The sequence below is a fragment of the Leptosomus discolor genome, chromosome 8, assembly GCF_034619465.1.
Source record: "Leptosomus discolor isolate bLepDis1 chromosome 8, bLepDis1.hap2, whole genome shotgun sequence".
NCBI classification, from domain to species: Eukaryota; Metazoa; Chordata; class Aves; order Leptosomiformes; family Leptosomidae; genus Leptosomus; species Leptosomus discolor.
In genome coordinates, this window is record NC_141398.1 from 53,491,260 (window position 1) to 53,505,416 (window position 14,157).

Consider the following 14,157-nt stretch of genomic DNA (forward strand, 5'->3'; position numbering starts at 1 on the left):
TAGAGACCATTGCATACTTTCAGTGTTGAGAGTAGCTTAGTATTTATGTTTGCCAACGCTAAGCACCCCTGCAAGGAAGAAGCATGATACTGCTGTAATGAAAAGAATATTCACAGACAGTAAACTGAATATTCTTATATAATGAACACATTTTGCTGCTTTCAGCAAATAACTTGTGTAAATGTGGTTTGTATCAGTTGCATATCTCAAGTCTGGGGAAGTATAAAAAAATGAAGAGCACACAGGAGATACTGGAATCAGGTGTAATGTCTTTTCCTCTTATTTGTAAGGTCTGTATCACTTCTCAGTAATGGAAGATGTTGCTCTTGGTGAACAAATAGGAAGGGTGAAAGCAAATGACCTGGACACTGGAGAAAATGCCAAATCATCCTATGATATTATTGAAGGAGATGGAATGGATATATTCGAAATTACTACAGATGCCCAAACTCAGGATGGCGTTATTAGAGTGAGAAAGGTAAATGATATCTCTATTTAAAAAGATGTTTATTGTACATACAATTACCCAGCCAGACTTTACTGTGTAAGAAGATGCTGAATTTCCAAGGATTCTTTTATCCATGGGTGAGGTATCAAGCCAGTGAAGTGATAAAAAAGGGATATATTAGCCATGTCCCTCAAAATTGCCATTTAGATGACAACTGGGGAGACATCCGCAGAAGTATTTCAGTGCTGGGAATGTGTTAATTTTATCTGGGCTTCCACATGGTCAAACCATGCAGGTTTTGCTTCCTTGGTTCCAAAGGAGAAGGGTAGATTGGAATCTGCTTTGGTCGTGGTGTGAACTTCCGTAAAATCTTGGCTGAGTATTCATCAAATACTTTTTCTCTATTATTTGATTTGCTGCATAGCTGGTCAAATACTGTTCAGGGGATAAAACAATAAGTCATAGCATTTAATTTAAATTACCTGGTGTGTAAGAGGCTCAATCATCCACCTTTTCTCATGTTGAACTCTCTTTGCTCAAAGAATAGTGATTTCAGTGAACATTATCAAGGAGATCAATACTATTTCACATGAGAAGTGCCAAATTCAGGTCCTAAAGAAGGCTTCAACTCTGTTACCTTTTCTATGCTTGTACAGTTTGATGTATGCAAGCTGAGGTATTTACCTTTATACAACAGAAGTTATATACAGAAATATGGGGAGAGACGGCGTATCTAGAACAAAACTGGGCTAGTAAAGTCAATGAAACATTAATTGCAGATTTAATTTTCATTCTTTTCTGAGGAAGGAGAAGAGAGCTGATTTTCATGCGGTGTTCTGAAAAAAGATATGAACATAACTTACCACACTGGCATTGAGATTCTTAAATACATAGCATAGACTACTCTAAATTAATCTTTGTTTTGGTTTTAAAACAAACAAAAAACCCCAACAAAAAACAAAATATGACATTCCGGTGAAAAAAGAAGAATCCAATGAGTACAGGTAGTTAATACTTAACTTGTACCTGTAAGTAAAGAGGTCAGGCAGAGTACCTGTCAAAAGTTTATATTTTCTGTTTCTCAGGGAGTAGGTCAGCACTGTAGATGTATAATGAAGTGATGTATATTTATCTAAATTTAGATGTTTTCCTAAAGAGAAATTTGCGATATACATCCCTGGTCTTCCTTACAGTTATTTATTGTATGCTGTGGCCTCTTTTGTAAACTAAGGCAATTAGCCTTTTGCCCCAGTTCCCCTGGCTTTATTTCATAACTGAGTCTCTAACATAATGTTGTTTCATGTATTCATTTTGACAGCAATAATCATTTTGGTTCTACTACAGTAGATGATGTATGGAGGGTACTGTTCACCAACAGATTTTCTCCAGCATAAATTTGTGGGTGTTAGACAATGCAGAGTAAATTTTCAATATGATATTCTGATTAAACGTGACTAAATGTATCGGGGTGCTGTCATTTCTGTAAAGCATATGAAAAGCAATTGAAAAAATGATACAGGAGCTATGATTGGCAAATTGTGAATATGCTGATTTACAAATCACCATTCATAATTACAAAAGCTTACTAATTTAAGAGCTGCTAAAGAAGCAAGGTTTTCTCATGTTTACTAGAATTTGTGAGAAAGAGCAAATCCCATCAGAGCTTGATTCATACCTGAAAAAAAAAACAAGAAAATTTGAAACTATACATATTGAAGGCTTTGACAGACTGGCTGAAGGTTCCTATTTGTGCTTTTGCTGGTATTTGCATTGCAGATTCAGAGTTTCTATGTCCTTTTCTTTTTATCCTTGGGACATTGTAATGCAAATCTTAGTATCTTTCCAATACTTGGCAATTTGCATGTTTGAAATTTGAATCATTGAGAGACACAAGAGAATTATATAGTGAATATACTGACGTGCTTCAAGACACAAACTTGAATCTCCTATAATGAAAGATTCTAATAGTCAAAAGTGTTACAGATCTGGGCTTTATTTGGTATTTCATTCCTTTAAATCCACTGTGTTTTCATCTTTTACGTTTAATATGGATCTGGAAAATAGTAAAAACAATGATGACATGGCAGGTATATTGATAGTACAAAGTAATCGGTTTCGTGTTTCTCTCTCTGAAAAAAAAATAAGATACAGAAAAAGGAATTGCTACAGTTTTAAGAAATTCCTGAGAGATGTCTACCTCATTTACCCCTATAAACAGAAATGCAGAGTTACCTGAAGTGCAATAATATTGAAGTAGTTTCTTAGATGATTAGCTCTACATTTTTCCACACAATGCCTCTCACGTCCAAGAAATAATAATTGCTAGTTCTTTGCGTTTCTCACATTGTTCTGGAAGTAATAAAATATTTATTCTTTGTGGAGCTAGTATAATTTTTTTTTCTTATCTCAAACTAACAAAGCACTGATTAAGTGCATGATTAGTATGCAAGTCATGTCATCACCAACGAATTTGTAGTATTTATCTGATATGTAATTATAATGGTATAATTCATGAGAGAGAATATTTTGGTAAATTTCTTGTGAAAAGCAAGAAAACAAAAAGTGTCTTGTTTTCTTTAAGGATGGTTAATAAACAGATAGTAATATATGCCTAGAAAATTTGCAGGTAGGATTTCTGGGAGTGGGAAGTGATTGCATTAAAACTCACTGAATGTGCTTAAATGCACGTAACTTTCATCCGTCAGCATTATATACACTTGTTCCTTCTCTGTGGCCATTAGTAAAAGACATTTATCTTTGTCATTCTTAACAGCCACTGGACTTTGAGACCAAAAAATCCTATACTCTGAAGGTAGAAGCAGCCAACATTCATATTGATCCTCGCTTCATCAGTGGAGGACCCTTCAAGGATACCGCAACGGTAAAAATTGTAGTAGAGGATGCTGACGAGCCACCAGTCTTTTCATCACCTACTTACCTACTGGAAGTGCATGAAAATGCTGCTATTAACTCTGTGATTGGTCAGGTGACTGCCCATGACCCTGACGTGTCTTCCAGTCCGATAAGGTAGTGCTGCTTTAAAGTTCTCTTTGAAAAAACTACTGGCAGAATACTAAGTGTATTTTCCCATAGATTGTATGACGCTATATCATGCCATTTTATTTCTATGAAAATACTTGTAAAGGATTTCTTTTATGAGGTTAGATGTATCAGTTCAGATAATTTTCAAAATCACGAAAATGCTCCTTGCCACATGAGTAGTCTTATGAAACAGTAGGAATGCAATGAAAATAAGAAATAGGATGTATGAGGTTGGATGGGGTTGAATCATGAGTGTGTATCTCTGCAGTTATTTTAAATAATCTGCTAGGGTCTGCACTAACAAGACTGAGTTTGTTCCATGTAGTTGTAAGGTTGTCAAAGCATATTTTGTATTCCTTTAGCTAAACCCATTCCTGGTTTGAAGACAGAAAGTCAGAGATGATTATGCCCATATGACTTTTGCAACTTCAATAGACAATATTCTTTTTTTTTGATCTAACTTGAGCAAAATCTGTTATTCCAGTTTCATCAGATCAGTGTTTTCTGTCACATTTTGATAAGCACACGTCTTCCCCTCTCCCTTTGTCATGTACGGTAGGGTGCCAGTGTTCCCAAAACACATTTTGCTATGTGTTTTGGGAAAAAGCATTATGAAAACAAACATCAAAATGACAAAATCACAGTAAAGATGTATTTGGAGACAGTCTGTTTAATAATAATCATCACTGTACATTACTGCCTTAGGGGATTTGAGCTATGCAAGCAGTCTTCAGCATTGTGAGGATGATGCTAATTGTTATAATCCATCACTTAAGACTGTTTTCTAATCATTGTCATTTACATGAGGTTTGTCGCAGAGCCAAACTTTAAACCTTTATTTAGGGGGCCTACATGCTGCATATCATATTTTAGTATTTTCATAATTAGAAATTTAGAGTTTCCAACATGTTTGGATGTATTAGAACTTGGGTATGAAGATGTTGGAGAGTGCTTTGGAGTCTCGCATTTCTAAATCATCCTTTCAAAACTAGCTAAATATAGCATTAACTATCATAGATATCTATTAAAATTAATTAATTAAATATATTTTCTACTGCAGCACACAACTCAGGCAGTGTTACTAGGCACCGAACTTATCTTCTTACCAGAGAAGCTCTCTGGGTGATCAAAGACGGTAATTTGATCATAGAAATAAGAAATAAATGACGGTAGTTACCCAGGTTAGAAAAATGTTACATAAACAGAAAAAAAAAGTAATGTTGAATGCACAGCGTTTGAGCCATCACAATTTGAGCAGTGGCTCTATCCTTGATTTTATTACTGGTGTCCACTGGCATCTGTGAAGAAGGGCTTGCACTACTGCTACAAAGACAGGGTCTTCTGATGGCTGTGTGGAACCAGCCATGGTGGCAGCAGGTTGGCTTTCTTCCCTTTATTCCAGCTCGATAGTAATTTCTCTTTCAATTTAACCTCAGTTCCTTCCCACTATCCTGTTCTGCTTTGCTCTTAGCTTGGTCCTGTGCCCCTCTGCCTCTTGGTTGTGTCCCCTCTCATGTGTTCCTCATCTCAGCCTGGCTTCAACTCTGCTTCAGTTTGACCTTGGCTGTTTTTTCAGTCTTGTTCTGTTTCCCTGGAATTCTTTTCCAGTACTGCCCCAAACACTAATAATTTAGACCAGCTGCCAGCCTACCTATGTCCTAAAATTGAACTGAGCAAAATATTTACTTCGTTTGTTTCAGTTTTTCATCATTTTGTAGATCAAGATATTTTCAGACTTTTAAAAACAATTTTATATGTGCAAACTGAATAAGCATGTTGTTACTTATCAGGTCATATGGAAACAATTGCTATATATATGAAATAGAATTGGCCAAAATTCATTACATCTAAACAAAAAAGTAATTAGAGTGATTTATATCTTCTTTAAAAATATTATATGCAGTACTTTACAAGATTTAATTTTTTTATAGTGTTAGCTCGATAGCTAGTTAAGTAATATACAAAGCTCAGTTTTCTATGCAACATTTTTTTTCTTGTTTGCTCACCTGATTAGTTTGACTTTATCTGGGATAGCTCTAGAAAGTCCAAATTCCTTTTTTAATAATTTGCATGAAAAGTATTTTAAGGTGAAAAAAAAGATATTTCAAGTTACGAATTGTACTATTATGGGAGAAAAATATTCATCAGAGAGAAGTAGGCAGCAGAAATGCAGTTTCTTTCCAATTCAGAACGAAATTGGAACATGGGAGGTTCTAACAAAACTGTAGAAACATTGTTTTGTTGGACTAGAACATTTCAGTTTGATTGCGCATTTCAAGTGTTTATTCTGGTTTTGTATCCACTTATGATGTAAATTTTATGTACATGTTCTATGGCACACTTTCAAAAATATTAAACATATGTTAAAAATTTGAAAAACAGAATTAAAACATCCTATTCTAAAAATAATGGAGTGTCTTAATACTGCCTGGGCATTTTTTAATGTATTTTTTTTCTTTAAAACAGAATTTTGGAGACAACTACCGATTGCATTTCAAGGAAATCATGTTTTTTCTATAGATATCTGTTTATCAATATTTTGGTTATAGCTTTTCTGTACATTTATTGTTTAAAAAAACCCTATCAACACAAACAAAAATATGAATCCCCTTATGTGCTACCAATACCACATCTGCTGCCCGTTAGTCTTATACAAAAAAGACTCAGTAAACTCATAGTGTGGCAGTACCACAAAGGAAATAAAACTTGGATATCTCTGAACATGGAAATAGTCTGGTAGTTGAGTCATGAGACAAAACATTACAGAATTTAGAAAACTTATTATAGGAAAGAAACTTCTTGTATGTTTTCTTTAAAAAAAAAAATGTTTAACTTCATTTCTATCCAATAGAACAGTTTTTGGTGTTTATGCTTGCTTAGAAGAGATTAAATATTCTCTGATCTTTCCATCGCTTTACCTAAACGGTATGAAGCCTAGCATAGATTCACAAGCAGGTGCACAGATGGGTTACCAGTCTGGTTCTGAATGCATCCACCTTATGGAAACACTTGATGGTTATTTAGCAATGTCCTGTGTCAAATGCAGGGTTTCAACAGTGGTTGTTGGTCTGAAAGCTCTGTATCAGCCAAAGAAATTTAGACACCTTTAGATGGCTGGGACTAAAGGATGCCTGTGTTGTACAGGACTTTTCTCATTGCTGTTGAGCCCTAGTTATGGATAAGCAAAGACATCTTTGAATGGCTGAGTTATGATGTGATATTCAGCTGGATTATGCTTTCATTAGCCATTTGTCCAATGAATATGAACTATCTCTTCATATTGGCTGTTAGGTTAGTCTAACTATATTGTATCTTTCACAACCCAGCATTTTTAAAATAAGCAGCAAAATTTCTCTTTTATCTTTATTTGCTCTTCTGCTGTGCCTGTTGCTTCAGGGCCTGGCTCGCTTTTAAGCCTGATGGTGATAAGGATATACAAATTTGGCTAATAATTGTAAACATGGTCAGTAGTTTCTTTTATTCTAGCCTAGTCACTTCAGAAGCATGCGTCTGTGGCTCACATCTTAACAGATCTGGATCGCATGTGTCTCTCTTGGGAAAGGGACCCAGTGAATTCAGCTAAGCTAGTCGTAAAGCTTTCCTGTAGTTAAGGTAGTAAGGGTGATGCATTCTATCTTATAGTATAATTAGGCTTTAAAGATCATTATCTATTAGCATACCAATCTTTGATTCCAGTAGTACTTATTTCACGTTTCTGTTGTTATTTTATAACCATGGTCTATTTATCTGCAGTAAATTATCTTGGACAAAGCATGATCCAAGTGCATAGAAAAAAGCATGAGTAATATGTGTCTGTCCTCCTATAAATCACTGCCCTTCAGTGTCTTTCTCTGTGGAGAGAAGCTTCACTGTGGCAGGTTTTCCCCATGCATATCGACAGAGATTTAATCTTTGGCAGCAGTTGATCATTTTCTTAATTCACAGCAGGCCTTAAAAACCCAGATATGATATTTTCTGCCTCCCTAATGGTACAGCTGTTTATCTGTCACTAAGTAGCATGCCTGATCTGCCTGGCATTAATAAACAACAGTGATTTACCGCTGATGAGGTATCAGTACTGTGATTCAAATCTCAGCAGGTGCAACAAAAAAGGATTTCTGCTCTAATTTACACTGGTGCAAATAAAGACTAGATCAAATTAAGTCTTAACAGCAATAGCAACAGTGCAGGAGCCGGACTGAGAATCATTTTAAGTCTTCTGTTAAACCACTGTGGGGTTGTTCCTGTAATTGCCATAACAGACCCATAAACAGACCAAAACTTCCCAATAACCTGTGCTGGGTTTATGGCAATTTCAAAAGATATTATTTCCCAAGATATTCTTTCCTCAGTTTTAGAGAAATATATGTTTTATGTATAGCTTATGAATCTGACAATGCATTCCCATTAAAAAGAGTTACAATAGCATTATCATGAAAAGGAAACTGCAAATGTACGATTAGTTTTCACAAGTTTATGACACTGCAGATTTTATTTTTTATTTTTGTACAAAATATTTATCAAATTAAAATCAGGAGAGGGTTTTATAGTCTTGTAAGGCCATGTAAATTATATTTAAAAAGTTTCATTTTGAATGCTAGCTTTGTACTATGAATAAATGCTGTTGGCACGACATGAAATGCAATATAAGAAACTCACAGATGTTATGCTCCATTTTATAACTTAAACAAATGTGCTTCAGGAAGATTGTGAATGGAAGTTTAGAGAAGGATTGATCCTTAGAGAAAAACTGTCTTATCTCAATGAAATTTATGTCAAGTCCAGGTCAACTAAACATTAAACAGCATATAAGTATTTTATATTATATTTCATTTGTTGACTGTAAAAGTTTCATAAATGTTTGATATTGGAAGAGTTCTGCACCATTACATAAACATCAAGAATTAAAAGATAGTTTTAAGTGATGACATTTTTTAAAAGTTGCTGTGATTGCTGTCTGTCTTGTATTTTCTGGAGTGAAATATTAAACCTGCGAAAGTCTGTAAGAGAATTTTACTAACTTCACTAGTACCAGAATTTTACTTATAATACTCTAATTGGAACTAGGGAAACATCAAAATAAGGTTGAGATACATTTTCAAAAATGATTGCCTGAAGTCAGGCACCTACAGCTTTATTCTTCCACACAAGTGACCTGATTTTCAGAAATGCTGAGGATAGCATGATTCCCATTAAACCATTGAGGACTGAGTATGTGGAGCTCACTAGGATCCAGTTTACTTAAATGCCCAAATATAGATGCATGTGCCTAGCTTTAGGCACATATATTTAGAATTTTACTTCATTTTTTTTCTGTAACTTTTCTTAACCAAACTACTCATTTTTAAGTGAGTAAAACTGGTTCTTCTCAGAATTTAAAAACAGAAAACTTGAATGTCTAACAAATCCCATTTCCTAGTTAACCAGAGGCTTTCACTCTTAAGTCCATTAGTTGTTAAGTACCTTACCAGTGTGATCATGCGAGCCTTGATCTTTAATAATAGTCTTTAAACATTTAAACTTTTAGGTTTTGATAAATTTTCATAATTTAGAATTAATTTTTTGAAAGTGATTTGTATCTGACACTGAAGTAAAAAAAAGATGAATGCCATAATCCTAAACTTTGAAATCAGATCCTAATGCTATGTCTATCCAAATCAATTGTGTGTTATGCTGGGATGAGTTTGAGTTCATCAGAATACGTTTATTGTAGGATATAAAGGAACTTCCGAATCAGAACTTTTGTTTGGGAATTGCTTACGATAAAGCATAAACCAGATTGGAATTACTGGTTTTCAGATAACTGTGCCACTGTCACTGTAGCAAAATATGCTCTCGTTCTTTTATCTGTGAATTGAACAGCGTATTTGCAAAACGTAGAAATGTGATGGGAAAGTGACAGCCTGAGTCACTTTTCTGACCACTATGTAATGTAATCCAGTCTGAGACTGTATCCTAACTTACCCTGTTATGCCTAGATATAATGCAGAACAGATGTAAAAATTGTCAGTGCATGCTGCTAGGTTCTGTAGTACATAGACACAAAGGCTTAAAAGGCTTTTATATAAATCCACAATTAGGATTCAGTAAAACCCCTTGAAGTCAATTTTTGTTGAACCGTATCAACAGTTTATCACTAAACTCTCTCATTTCCTACCTTTCCTGTCAAAAAATTGGAAGGCTTAATTTTGTGATTTAGTTTCTTTTTGCGAATAATAGATTAATAAAATAACTCTGTGAAAATGGTCAGACATAAAAGCTTTCCTGGACATCCTGTTCTGAGCTTTAAATCATCATCCTGCTTGATGTGCTGTTGGAGCAATGTACTGCAGCTCGCTCTTGTTGTCAGGCTGGCTCTGTTTAGGCTGCAAAATTTACCTGGACATTCACATTTGCAAACTGACTACCTGTCAGATGAAGCTTGTTTTGTTAAAAATCAGTAATGTCAATCTATAAAACAATCAGCCCTTCAGTGTTTGAAGTGTTTTGTAGGAAAATGGTGATTCACTAACTGCGTTCTGCTCATGGAGCTGCTTGAACCATAACCAAATAATATGCTTGGTGAATAGTTCATGCTTCATTAATCTGGAATTTATTGGTAAAATAATATTATTCAACCCTTTTTCAAATAACCGTGAAGCCCACCATTTTTGTGTGCTTAATACATTACTGTTGAAATTATCATCAGTTACCCTGAAATACCATAGAAACTGTCTAATAAATGTGATGGATTGTGTAATTAACTCTTGATCAGCACCGTTTTTCAAATATGTTACCCAGTGATCCTGAGGGCATTTTATGACCTTCACACTGGGTATACAGCTAATTACTCCTTGGGCAATAATTATTAAGGTTTTTTAGTCTCAGTTTGTCATTTTGTCTTATAAATTATTATGCTATTGAGCTTCTCAATCCATTTGGCTATAAAACTGCCATTCTCAGAGGGCTCCCTAAATTGTCTTGTGATTGTATGGATTACACCAACTTCATTAAGTAGATTACAGGGATGTCTGTTTTGTAGGTTTTCCATCGATCGGCATACTGACCTTGAGAGGCAGTTCAACATTAATGCAGAAGACGGAAAAATAACTTTGGCAACGCCACTGGACAGAGAAACAAATATGTGGCACAACATAACTATTGTAGCTACTGAAACTAGTAAGTATTTGTGTATACTGACTTTCAGTTCTGTTAGTTTTAGAACTCATTTTAACAGCATGTGCAGTAGAAGCTGTATACAATTCAGTAAGAAGTAAAAGACATTGGATTTTTAAATTACATAATTTTTGAAAGACAACTTAATTTCTGCTGAAGTTCCATTTCTTTTAGTTTTAAAACTACATTTTTTTTCAGTGAATATAGTAGTGTAGATTTTTAAGAGATACAGGAATACAATTATACAGGGTATATAGGGTAAATGTTAAAAAATCTTTTAAAAAACAAAACAAAAAACAAAGCCTTATTTTAGTTAGTTATATTAAGACAGAAAAAAAAAATAATACTTTGCTGTTGTAGAAGTGAATCGTAGACTCAACCCAGAAGTTCTTAACGCTGAGTGATGCTATATTTCAGTACCATAAATGATTAAGCACATGGGTAATGTTGCATGAAAGTAGTCCTGTTTGATACAAATGAGTGAATTTACTCATATTCAGCTATAGACAGGAACACAGATTGTTCAGAGCCACAAAACTGTTGTGACTGATCTGCACACCTAAGTCATTGGGAGCCAGGAGCGTCACCTTCTCTGGGAATATGGGGCCTAGATTTCAATCAAAAAGAATTCTTGATTAATTTGGAATTGTAAGTGCTGCTGACAGGATCACATATGACGATAGAATTTATTATTAATATTGGCACTGTATTTTAGACTATACATTTGACATAAACACATTGCAGCGAAAGAAGTAGGTCTGTCATCCCTTGTCAACATCTTAAACGAAACACAAACCACGGAAATGTTTCTGCTGACGTATCTATTCTGCAGTCAGTGTATATGCATCATTCCCATACGTGCATACACACTTGACACATCATTGTAAGGATATTTGTCTTCAGAGCCTGATGATCACTGCTGCTAATTCTTGCGTGTAGAACACAGGGTGATGCTAATGGTTGCTTTTCCCCCAGAATGTCTTTTTAAAAGGCTATAGTATTATGATACAGAACTTTTTTACTCACGTTCAAAATTCTGTAGCTATGAACATAATGAATGGGACAATAAAATATGCTTATTTGGCCCACTTTTGTTCAATAGTTTTCTGTGGTACTTGTTTTCAAAAATAAACATGTTAGGAATCTGTGACAGGTAACCGAAATGCGTACATAAATGAAAAGGGTCTGAGCATAAACTAAGCTCATAGCTTACAGCCCCTGTAAACTGTATTCCTATGACCTACCTTAATAATATGTGTATTTCATTGCCAGCAGTGCAGTAGTGCCAACAGTGCCCTGTTAATTACTGTTAAATCTTGCAGGCAAACACTACTTCAATAAATCAGCAAGAATACTTTCTGCTTGCAGGAAAGCTAAGCTGACACAGGGTATCAAACTGTGTAAGGAAGGAAAGTAAGCTCTGGTTTTACAGGGCATATTTTGCCCAGGTTATTATCAAACCAGTTGATAATTTTCATGTTTTTAGTGGAGAAAAATATAAAATTTCCATACCAATTTTCTCGAGACATGAGGAATGTTAGATGATGAGATTTACTAATGGCATGGAAAGTGGAATTATTAGTTTGTGATCCAAAATTTTCAGACGTTGGAATAGTAAGATGTAAAGTGAAGTAATTTTACATTTTGTTTCCTCCAAAAAGTCAAAAAAGAGCAAAAGAAAAGAAGGAAGTTTCAAGAATCTCCTGCAATTCGTTTTTTGGTCTCCCTTATATGTGTATGTCAGAGCAAAGTTAACAGACATGCACTTCACTAAGCACATCAGAATCAAGCCTGCCTGTTGCCTCTTCAGATTTTTAAAACCTAATTACACTCCAAAATTTTTTAACAAATCAGCCTTGTCATTCGACTTCATGGGAGCCTCAGAATCTATCACTATTGTAAAATTGCCTCTTATCAGACTGGTTACAAAAATAATAATGCCAATCTTGTTCCAAGCATTTGCATTCCTGCTGATGGCTTATTTTTGCATTCCTAATATAATTATTTGACATTTACATAAAACAAGAGCTTAATTTCATAGACTACTATCTTTGCTTATTTAAGAGAAATTATTTTTAAACTCCTCGTGCAGAAACTAAATTTGTTCATAGAACTGTCAAGCAGGGTAAAATGGGCATTTTTAGATTTTTTTTTTTCCAACACAGTAATAAGCAAAATCTCTCTTATAAAATAACAGAAATCTGTTGGAGGCAGACACAAGCAGCAAATGAAGATACAAAGCGTGTCATTATGATGCTGTCACTGACAGTAATATTAATGGACTGCTGATCTCTCCCACAAAAATAAATGTCAGCATCATTTGTACAGGAGCGTTTTCTCTTCCTAGGCCAGCTGCTTTCCAGGTTCGGTTCAAGGCTCACCTCTGTTCCTGTGGGGCAATGATCAGCCCATTTCACTGCCGTTACACTTGCTTACTAATCATAAGCCATGATACTCTTTTTTTCTTCTTGATTCCCAGCGTGGTAGATCCTAAATATATCCCGATTTATCAACACTTTCATAGATAAACACCAAGTTTTCCCAAAACATAAATAGCTATTTCAGAACTTCATGCTGGTAAGTTACCTGCAGCTACATTTTTGCTTTAAGCACAGGTAATTTTTGGCAGTTTTCTGCTGTCACCATGACAGTTATTCTTTTGTATCATCCCTCAGCCACTGTCTCGGGCAGGTATCTTCCAAGGCAAGAGTGGTCCGACTTAACTGAGCATAACTACTTCTGCATTTTCACCTGGCTTGAGGATTAAGAGTTTTAGATTCAAACTGGCTGATCTCTTTGAAAGCAATCAGATTTAGAACATGTGTGGATAATTCCAAACATGCTACTTTACACATCTGAGGGCCCCAAAATGTGGACTTAACCCTTTCATGTCTAGCAAAACTAGAAATTGCAAACACAAAAGAATGAGCCAGTGGGGACTGTGACTCTTTTCTGGAAGTACTTAACAGGTAAAAGACCAGTTTGGGGTTTTTTTTTTAGAAGAAGGACATTTTCTTTTCCATTTCATAGGCAAGTGTCTGGCTAGTTCTAACTCAGAACACATTCATGCTATTGGTGACAAATGGTATCACCATCATATTCCAAGACCTGTGCAAACCCAGGCATTTTGGAGGATGGCATTTCTCTCCTTTCACTTTCCCATCACTAGCAGACTCATTCCAGCCTCTGTGAATAAGCAGACTCATTCCTACTTTTCTTCTCAGGTGGTTAAACTAGCCAGACAGACTAAGGAAAAGTTGCCTTGAGTGGGTCTTCCTCAGAGAGTTGCCCCAACTTTTGTGTTGCCTCTCGTTCTCAAAATACGTAGACAAGTTGCATATAGTTTTATGCCTCCTGTTTAAATCACAGTAACTATATTGCAGACTGGTTGCATGCCCCCTAGACATAATTTGTCAAATATCCATTGAAATCCTTTTTTTTTGGTTATGAAAGATGAAACAATGCAAAGAGTGGCCAGTGAAAATGCCTGGACTGAAAGTGATTAACATGGT

General features: G+C 35.2%; 1 protein-coding gene across 3 annotated transcripts in view; it reads left to right on the forward strand.

Moving 5' to 3' along the window:
• CDH8 (cadherin 8) overlaps nucleotides 1-14,157 on the forward strand; it is a 134,778-nt gene that overhangs the window by 74,158 nt on the left and 46,463 nt on the right. For 2 of the 3 annotated variants that reach the window (XM_086469162.1, XM_086469163.1), the window contains exons 5-7: nucleotides 291-478; nucleotides 3,222-3,475; nucleotides 10,512-10,648. In XM_086469162.1, coding sequence (XP_086325288.1) covers nucleotides 291-478; nucleotides 3,222-3,475; nucleotides 10,512-10,648 — 579 coding nt within the window. Of the gene's footprint in view, nucleotides 1-290; nucleotides 479-3,221; nucleotides 3,476-10,511; nucleotides 10,661-14,157 lie in introns of all 3 variants that reach the window. The other variant, XM_086469164.1, reaches the window with a different exon arrangement.